Raw genomic sequence first — 9,091 nt, forward strand, 5'->3', positions numbered from 1 at the left:
GGTCCAAAATAAAGATAGTAAAAGAAAAACGGCTATCCTAAAGAGTCGCAGCACGTATAAATGACATGTATTCCCACTAGACAACGGGTTTGGGCCTAACTACACATGCACTTACCGAGATACCTCACCTAAGGGACCTGAATGGTGGTTTGCGAATCTGGTAACCACAACACTACCCCCTTCCCTTTTTACAGACTCGTCCCGAGTCGTCAAATTTTCGTGTGCCATCATGTGTAGTTTTCCCCTAGTACACTTTACCTACGGATCCCTGAGTGCGACATTCATGGTATTCGTGTCCCCAAAATAAATAACCTGAGGGCTGCGTAACTACCTAAACAAACTCACTCACACGGACGACTTAAATAAAATTGCCGGCGCTAGACGGACATGCCGGGGGCGCACTCATATGTACAGTACATCTTAACCTTAACTTACAAATTTTACACTGAACCATGGCCCAGGATCACTGAACTCTGCAAAAGAAAAGCAGTTAGCAGGGAGCCAGGCTGCCCACATGCAGTCTCTGGCTCAAACAATGCAGGTAACAGGGAACGTGGCTGGCTGCTCACACGCAGTCCAAGGCCTTCCCTTTTGAACTGAACTCAGTGAACCACAACGGTGCTTGGGCTGCACAACGCAGTCTCCGTGCCAGCTCAAGTGGCACACGCAATGAGCACAACGAATGAATGGATGAACACAAACACGGTGCACGGGCCGCCACTGCAGGCCCGTGTTGTAGCTGCCAACAGGGCAGTTCTTGCAGCTTGCAAACTTGCTTTCTGATCCTGGCGCACATGGAAACGAACAGGGGGAGGCAAAGCAAAAATTGAACGGGGCTGGTGAACGTGGGCAGTGGGCATGGCATGGCAAAGGCAGCAGGCAAACACAGCCCGCAGAAGAAGAAGGCCGCTGCAGGCAAACACAGCCCGCAGAAGAAGACCGTTGCAGGCAAACACAGCCGGCAGATGAACTGGCCGGCACAGGCCTCGAAGAAAAACAGCCAGCAGATGAACTGGCCGGCACAGGCCTCGAAGAAAAACAGCCAGCAGATGAACTGGCCGGCACAGGCCTTGCAGCACACAGCTGCCGATGAACTTGGCCGGCCTCCGCCTTGAAGCAAAACACGGCCAGCTGATGAAGTTGGCCAGCCTTTGCCGTTCAGTGGAGGTTGGTGGAGGGAGTGCGGTGGTGCTGGCCACTCGGAAGGCGGGCTCGGACCTACCTACCTGTCTCCCTCCCACCTATCGCCTTTGCCTGTCACTGTACATACCCACTCCCTTAATTTGTCAAACCCCAATTTAGCCCCAACTTAATTTTTTTTTGTTTTTTTTTTATTTTTACTTCCCCACTATAAATCGTCCCCTAACCCCCTTTATCGTCCTTGTTCGGCTAACCTATCCTGTCACCTAGCCTACTCCCAACCCCTACGTTCCCTTCCCGGAGGGGAACAAGGGAGAGCTAGCGTCCTGTGCCGAGGCCCAACTCAAGCCTCAGAATGGCCTCCCCAGAGTTCGGCGATCTATAACCAAAGTGGATCCAGCGGCCCACAACGAGAGCGAGGGGATGGATGGTGCGGAGGGGTACACTTCCTAATCTACCCTATCCATTTAACTGTTAAACTACCCCGGGGCTTTCAACAAGCGCCTCTCGCTTAAACTATTGGTTCTAACAACCCAGATTCCCGTCGCCTGTGTTGGTGTCCTCACAATTTCGGGCCTCGCCCCCCAATTTTCTCTCCGTGCCCTCACACGGTCTCCTGGCTGGGACACGTGGCTCACTTTGGCAGGCACGACCCTCTGCCGATTCTCCCGCTATGGCACCCCCGGGCACTACACTGCCTCCGAGCCTACCAGCTCCCTAACACCGGGGAGTGCCCCCCATGGCACCTCCCCTGAAACGCACACGTGGCAGGCCGGCCTCCCGGGCCCCTTTCCGAGGGTCACCCGTGCCCACAACACTGCCCACGCGGCTAATGGCGCCCGGGGCCCCGCACCAAGCAGGCGCACCCGTGCCCACTACTCTATCCCGGCCCCCCATGGGCCCATGGCCTACCGCGGCCGACTAGCCTGGTGCCCGGGGTACCCACTCAGCGATACTCACCTTTCGCAGCCACGCTCCCAAGCCCGTCAACAGGGCTCCTGCACCCCTCCAAATGGGTCTCGAGCCTACTTTCCCACCAACAACAAAACGACCTCCATTTTTCAATTTGACTAACCCAGCTAACTCACTTTACTCTGACCCCGGGGTCCCTTGGGCGGGAGTCACTCCTCCCCCCAATCACTCATCGCACCATGCATTCCCCATTCACTCCACTCACACAGACCCGCTGGCCTCACTCACTCAACAAGTACTCACCTCACAACTCACCAACTCTTCAACACACACACCACTGAACTCTGCCATCCTTCTAACTACCTCCCCTAACTAACTCGTGCTCCCACGTCGTCCCTTAAACTATAGCACGTTCCTTTTAACACTACGTAGCTAAGCTACGTCCCCACTACACATTCACCAGTCTGTCTCTGTCTCCCAACTCATTTTATTTCCCAACCTAAATCTGGCTACAATCCCTCTATCTAATCCATTCCACGGACTCCATGAGGACTTACCCCTGCCCCATGAAGTCGGTCTAACTAAGCTAACCCTTCCCCCTAACTAGTTTTCATCCTGTGCCCAGGGTAAGGGGGTCTTTCACCCCTTGCCCAGGAATCCTGTACACCCGAAAGTGAGGCTTGCTTTTTTTTTTTCCCATGCGCAGCACCTGCGCGGCAACTCAGAGCTCGCGCACTCTGCACCTGCCCGTGACGTCATGCAGCTGCACGTGTTCCTCGTCCCTCCTTGGACGGGACCATCCGGCAGAGATACCCCTCCTGCCGGATTCCAACCCCACGTGCAGCCATGACGTCACCGTGCGCATAAAAAAAAACACAAGCCACACGTCTCGAGGGGTTCCCCACGCGAACACATGTGCTTTGCCCGTTGGAGCTTAACACACACGATCGCGTGGAGAACCCGTCCGGTCCAAATCCGTTTACCTGCCTAAACTTTGTCCGTCCGCGGGATCGGCAAATCCACCGCGTGCGTTTCCGGACCGGGACTTCACTCTCGCAAGCGAGCACGTGGTGGTCTCGTGCGTTGCACAGCACGAACCGCGTGCTCACTGCTGGGTGAACCCGGCACGGTCCCCGAAACAACTACAGCCGCTACTCGGCTTTCTCTCCTCTGTCGCCGTCTCCGTCTCCATTCCACACACGCACACCTGCGTGTTACGACGCACACAGTCCACACCATCACATTCACACCGGGAGATGCGGCTGCGTGCTCCCGCATGCCAACCGACATCTCCCTCTCATACCGCTCTCTCACACACACGGTCTCCCTGGCACACAGCGACCTTGCACACGGCCGTTCACTCACGCGTGCGGGGGCACTCACCCGCGGTGCCTCACTCGCACTCCGTGCCTCATCCACACACGCGGGGGAACTCACCCGCGGTACCTCACTCATACACACGGCGACACTCACACACGCGGTCTCTTCCACACACGGTGCCTCACCCACACACGCGGGGGCACTAACCCGCGGTGCCTCACTCACACTCCGTGCCTCATCCACACACGGCGTGCTGGGAAGCACGTACTCCGGCACCATCGCCACCACACCACTCACACGTGGTGCCTCACTCATACTGGCCGTTTCACTCACACACACGGCCTCACTCACACACGGTGCCCCATCCACACCCGGCGTGCTGGGAAGCACGCACTCTGGCACCATCGCCACCACACCACTCACACACAGGGTCGCTTCCACACACGGGGACGCACTCACACCTTGCACCACACACACAGGGACAACCACACTGGGGATTCGTGTCCCCACAAGGGTCTCCGGGGCCTCTATACCCCCCAAGCTCTCCGTGCACCCGTCCGCAGCACCCGTCCCCTCAACCTCGCAAAGCACGACCGAACTCACCTGGTCGTGACTCGCCTCAAGGGGGCATACTCCCTCCCCTCGTTCCTGGAGGAGGCCATCCAGGTGCTCGCACCGGGTCCCTACACGCTCCGCGAGCTCACCCCCATTATCCTCCACTACCTCCGTGTGTGTGTGCGCGTCACTTAACCCGTCTTCATCATGTTGTCTCTCCTCTATTTTGTCTGTCTCCCGTGTCTCTATACATTTTCTCTCCTGGTTCCTTTTTTCTGTCTCTTCCTGGTTCCTTTTCCTTTCCCATCTGAGTCGTTCTTTCTCTCTGAGCCCCATTAGCTGTTCGTTCTCCCTCCGTTTTAGTTGTTCAATTTCACACTCATATAGTTGTTGTTTTCTCTCCCACTGTTCCTCCTGCTCTTTGTTTTCCAATCTCATCGTTTCTTTCAATTGGCTCATTTCCTTCCTGTGTTTCATTCGCTGTTCTCTCACGACTCTTCCTCGTTTCCTCTCCTGTCCTTCCTTCTCCAGTTTCATGGTTTGCTTCATTTGGTTAATCTCCTTTTTGTGTTTCATTTGCTGCTGTCTCATTACTCTTCCTCGTTTCCTCTCCTGTCCTTCCTTCTCCAGTTTCATGGTTTTCTTCATTTGGTTAATCTCCTGTTTGTGTTTCATTCGCTGTTCTTTGTCTATCTCGTACTCCAGCCTCAGCTTTTCTTCCAATTGGTCAACCTCAGATTCATGTTCTTTTTGTTTTCTATTCCATTGTTCCTCTCGTTCTTCCCTCTCCAATCTCGTTGTGTCCTTCAATCTCCTGATTTCTCCTTCCTGCTTCATTCCTTGCTCCTTTACTTTCTCCTCGTATTCAAACCTATTTTTTTCCTTTTGTCGTTCAGTTTCAAATTCATACTCTTTCAGTTTTCTATTCCACTGTCTTTCTTGTTCCTCCTTCTGCAATCTCGTCATTTCTTTCAACTGACTGATTTCTTTCTCCTGTCTCATTCGTTCTTCCTTCATTACTCTTTCTTGTTCCTCATTCTTTAGTCTGGCCTTCGCTTCCAGCTGTTCGATCTGTACAGTGTGGTTTCTTAAAGTTTCATTTTCCGTTCTCTTCCTTTCCTCTTTTAACACTCTCAGTTCGTTTTGTAGTTCCCTCTCTTTGTTTTGGTGTTTCTGTAACTCAGAAACTTTCTTTTCCAATTCCTTTCTCATCTCCGCACACTCAGACTTTGCTTTGGCTTCTAACTGTTCTTCCGGCTTGCGCTTGTGGTTTTCTACCCGTCTTCCCAGTTCCTCTGTCTCCGTTTTTCCCTCCAGTCCCAGCTTATCAACTCTCTTCGTCATGTCTTGAAGTCTTTTCTCACACTCCACCGTTTCGACCTTCAATCCCTCCTCTGTCTCCTCCTGGCTTTCTTTTAATTTTTCTAATACCTTCTTTACCTCGTGTCTCGTCTTACACGTCTCCCGAATTATTTTCTCGCCCGCCCCGACCGCGGGCCTGACAACCGTTGCACTCCCCCCCAGCTCGTTCGTCCCAGCACGTGGCAGCGCCATTTTCTCGCCCGTGGTCCGCGTTTCGCTCCTCGCCATTGCCATAATGCCTGCCTGCAGGCCTATGCCCATACTCTGCATCTCACCCCGCATTTCTTTCATTTGGTTTTTCGCTTCGAGTGCGTTTCCATCCATTTTTTTATTTTCCATTTGTTGCGTATTTCTCTTCATTTCGTTGTTCCTTTCTTTCATTTCGGCATTCCTGTAATCCAGTTTGTCATTTATGCTCTGCACGAGTTCCATAACGTGCTGTATTGTCACCTGCCCTGGCCACTCCCACTGACTACATTTAGCGGTGGGGTTATAATAAAAAAAACCGACCAGATGAACTGCATCGATGCCTTTCCCAACCTTCTGGTACGGGTTTCTCTTGCACGGTGATCTCGTCCTGAGCCATGGATTCTACATTACTATTACACATACCTAATCCACCCGGCTCCCGCTCGCCTTGAGACGCCATCTTGCTTCTCGTGAAGGGTTAATTTAGCTCGCTCGTAATTTGGAGGGAATCGGGGGTCGCTTCTCTCACCCCTGGACCGATTCCCGTGAATTTAGCCGGAGACAGGAGAGCCCGTTTTCCTGTTCTCCGATACCAGTGCCGCGAGGAGGGCGATGAATTTGTATCGCACGACCTGACATCAGTGTTGCCGTCTTCGCGCCCGCCGGCGTGCGACGGCCACGTAACTCGAATCGCGGCACGTCGCCCACCGGACGGACAATCCAGTCGTGACCCTCTCGGACTAACGCCGGGAACCAGTCACGGGTGGACCTTTCGGTCTCACCGCGATCGAGCCAATCAGCCCCCGCGTGGGATAGGGTTGCTCGCCAAATTCGAACTACCTAAGTACCCACGCGGAGGGTAGACCGGGCGATCGCACCTCGCCGCAGGTCGACTTCGGACACGGGCCACTTAGGCGACCCGTTCCGTACTATCAGAATAACCGAGCGGTGTTATCGTCGACCTCGACGGTTCGATTAATTATCGGGCGTATTCAGCCCACTACCAACCCTTTACGTGAAGCAAGATGGGGATTCAATGGAGGAAAAGACGAAGCGAAGCGGGAGAACAGTTCAACAATAAAGCACATTTATTCGCGACGAACGGAAAGCACACAAATACAATTCCACCAAATGCACACAAAAAAAAAGAAAACACAATTCCATTTACACAAAAAGCAAACATAAAAGTGAAAACACAGTGCAGAGCTAATACCGACTACCGAGCACACGGCAACACTTATACAATTCTACTTCACAGACGGCGCCGACAACACATACCCAAAACCAAGGAAAAGAAATCCCCCAAGAATGGGGCAGGCCTGAGGCCGAGACCGGGTCGGGCCTACCCGTCTGGTGATGAGACGCGGAGCGGCGATGGCGCCTCTCTCCGCGGGCCTCGTGGACAGTGCCTGGCAGGGGGTGGGAACGGGGCCCCCTTGGTCGCACTATCTCAGCGCGGGGGGAAACAGGAGGGGGTTGCTGATGCTCGGGGTATAGAGGATCTTTATTATGTGCGACGAGCGTCTCCACCTCGGCCAGGTCGCGCTGTCGGCCTCCCTCGGGTGCAGCTTCCTGCACGACGCGAGCACCCCCTCGTCTGGTGTCGCCGCCTTTCCACAGCTCCGTCCCCTCCGTTCCGACTCCAACGCACACGACGAGCAGCTCCACCGCCCGCGAAGTCTTGACCCTCTGCTTCCGACTCTCCTCTTCTTGACTCTCCGACCGACTCTGACTGACGAACACGGTCCTTTTATCCCCCCGTAACTTCGCCTTTTACCCCCTCCCTTTGACCTTTCACCTCGCTCCCCATTGGCCCGAGAAAAAGTGGGCGTGAAGGCTTTTTGATCCACAAATTTGCATATATCGATCGTTCTGGAGGCGGGGCCAAATCGCCCCTCGCTCACCGATTGGACGGCAAAAAGTGGGCGTGTGTCGTTTTTGATCCGTTTTTGAAGCAGAAAATCCGTGATTTTGTACACGCTGTTCGACGCGCGTTCTGCATGAGTCCAACACCGGTACCCACAGCGGGGCAAGAACGGTGGCGATGCTACGGTTGTGAGGTGTGCGTGAAGGTCGTGGCGGTTGTGGTGAAGCGGTGGTTGTGGTCGGTGGTTGATGTTGTGGTTGTGATCATGGCGGTTGGTCCAAAATAAAGATAGTAAAAGAAAAACGGCTATCCTAAAGAGTCGCAGCACGTATAAATGACATGTATTCCCACTAGACAACGGGTTTGGGCCTAACTACACATGCACTTACCGAGATACCTCACCTAAGGGACCTGAATGGTGGTTTGCGAATCTGGTAACCACAACAATATATATATATATATATATATATATATATATATATATATATATATATATATGTGCGTGCGTGTGTGTGTGTATATATATATATATGTGCGTGCATGCGTGCGTGTGTATATATATATATATATATATATATATATATATATATATATATATATATATATATATATATGTGCGTGCGTGTGTACCATTACTGGTGTATTTATGGAAGCAACCTGGTGTATGAAAGGGGGGTCACCTGTACAAACACCCCAGTGAGGCTCTGCATTGTTAAATGCTCCATATTGCTCAATTTAAACCGATTTCTCATTCCATAAATCACCAAAACGATCCCGAATGACACAACAACAACAACAACAACAACAACAACAATAATAACCTGTTGGAAGGCGTAGACAAACTTCGAACAGGTGCTGCAATGCAGGCTCTGCACATTGAGAACATAACACACCCCAAAGGGTGAATGAACCACAATAACCCGTTTGTAATGCAAAGAACAGCGAGAAGAATCACTACAACCACAGTGTGCATTCGCAAAACGTCTCACAGAGCCAATTGGAGTCACAAACCAACACAGCCAAGGCAAATGATCACGGTGCGGAAACAAAATGGTAAATACAACGATAACCTGTTGGAATCCAGAAGCGACGTCAGAGCAGGTGCTGCACCGCGGAGTCTGCACCGCACCCATCCGGGGCAAGAGCCAAGCTAACAGAGGCAAAGGCCACATGGACGGTACAGATCTGCTGGTAAACTCAGCTAAACACCTATACACCGCACGAAGAATGGATGGATGGGCTGGGTGGACGGTGGACGGTGGACGTGCTCACACACACGTACGACATACACAGGTTGAGGAAGATACGCAAGAGCTGACACTTGTGTAAGACCCTTTCCTCGGAGGAGATCTGATTGCTCCTGAGGGAACCAAACACAACAAACGCGATGTTCGACGGTTCGACGCTTGGCGCCTTCTCTTTGGCTCGTTCCCCATACCGGAAATGACGACATTTCATTGTTGTTGTTGTTTCACGGACGTCGGGTCGGGGACACAAGGGATCTTTGAGAAGGGGAGAAATTTCATGGAATCTGTAAAATTATTCCTTTAAACACGATTTTCATGTAAACTAATGACCTCCGCCACTGAAGGTGAAGGAGGTTATGTTTTCACCCCTCTGTTTGTTACTTACAAAATGAAAGATTTTTCAAGTATATCGGTTTATAGTCGATGTTGTTATTCTGTCCGTCTGTCTGTCTGTCGCCTACAGGTCACAATTTTCAACCAATCTTCACAAAACTTCACC

The 9,091-nt window shown here is 52.2% G+C and overlaps 1 protein-coding gene across 5 annotated transcripts in view; it reads right to left on the reverse strand.

Moving 5' to 3' along the window:
* LOC147020031 (protein disulfide isomerase CRELD2-like) overlaps nucleotides 1-8,808 on the reverse strand; it is a 70,557-nt gene extending 61,749 nt beyond the window's left edge. For 2 of the 5 annotated variants that reach the window (XR_015061610.1, XM_085894976.1), the window contains exon 1: nucleotides 8,416-8,808. Coding sequence is in view for 4 of the 5 variants with exons in the window: in XM_085894976.1 (XP_085751102.1) it covers nucleotides 8,416-8,517 (102 nt within the window). In the remaining variant the exon portion in view is untranslated. Of the gene's footprint in view, nucleotides 1-8,166; nucleotides 8,215-8,415 lie in introns of all 5 variants that reach the window. The other 3 variants (XM_085894974.1, XM_085894973.1, XM_085894975.1) reach the window with 3 other exon arrangements.
* Between the last annotated feature and the right edge of the window lie 283 nt (nucleotides 8,809-9,091).

This window comes from Eptatretus burgeri, chromosome 9, assembly GCF_056783735.1.
Source record: "Eptatretus burgeri isolate ZD-2024b chromosome 9, Ebu_testis_v1, whole genome shotgun sequence".
Classification (NCBI taxonomy): Eukaryota; Metazoa; Chordata; class Myxini; order Myxiniformes; family Myxinidae; genus Eptatretus; species Eptatretus burgeri.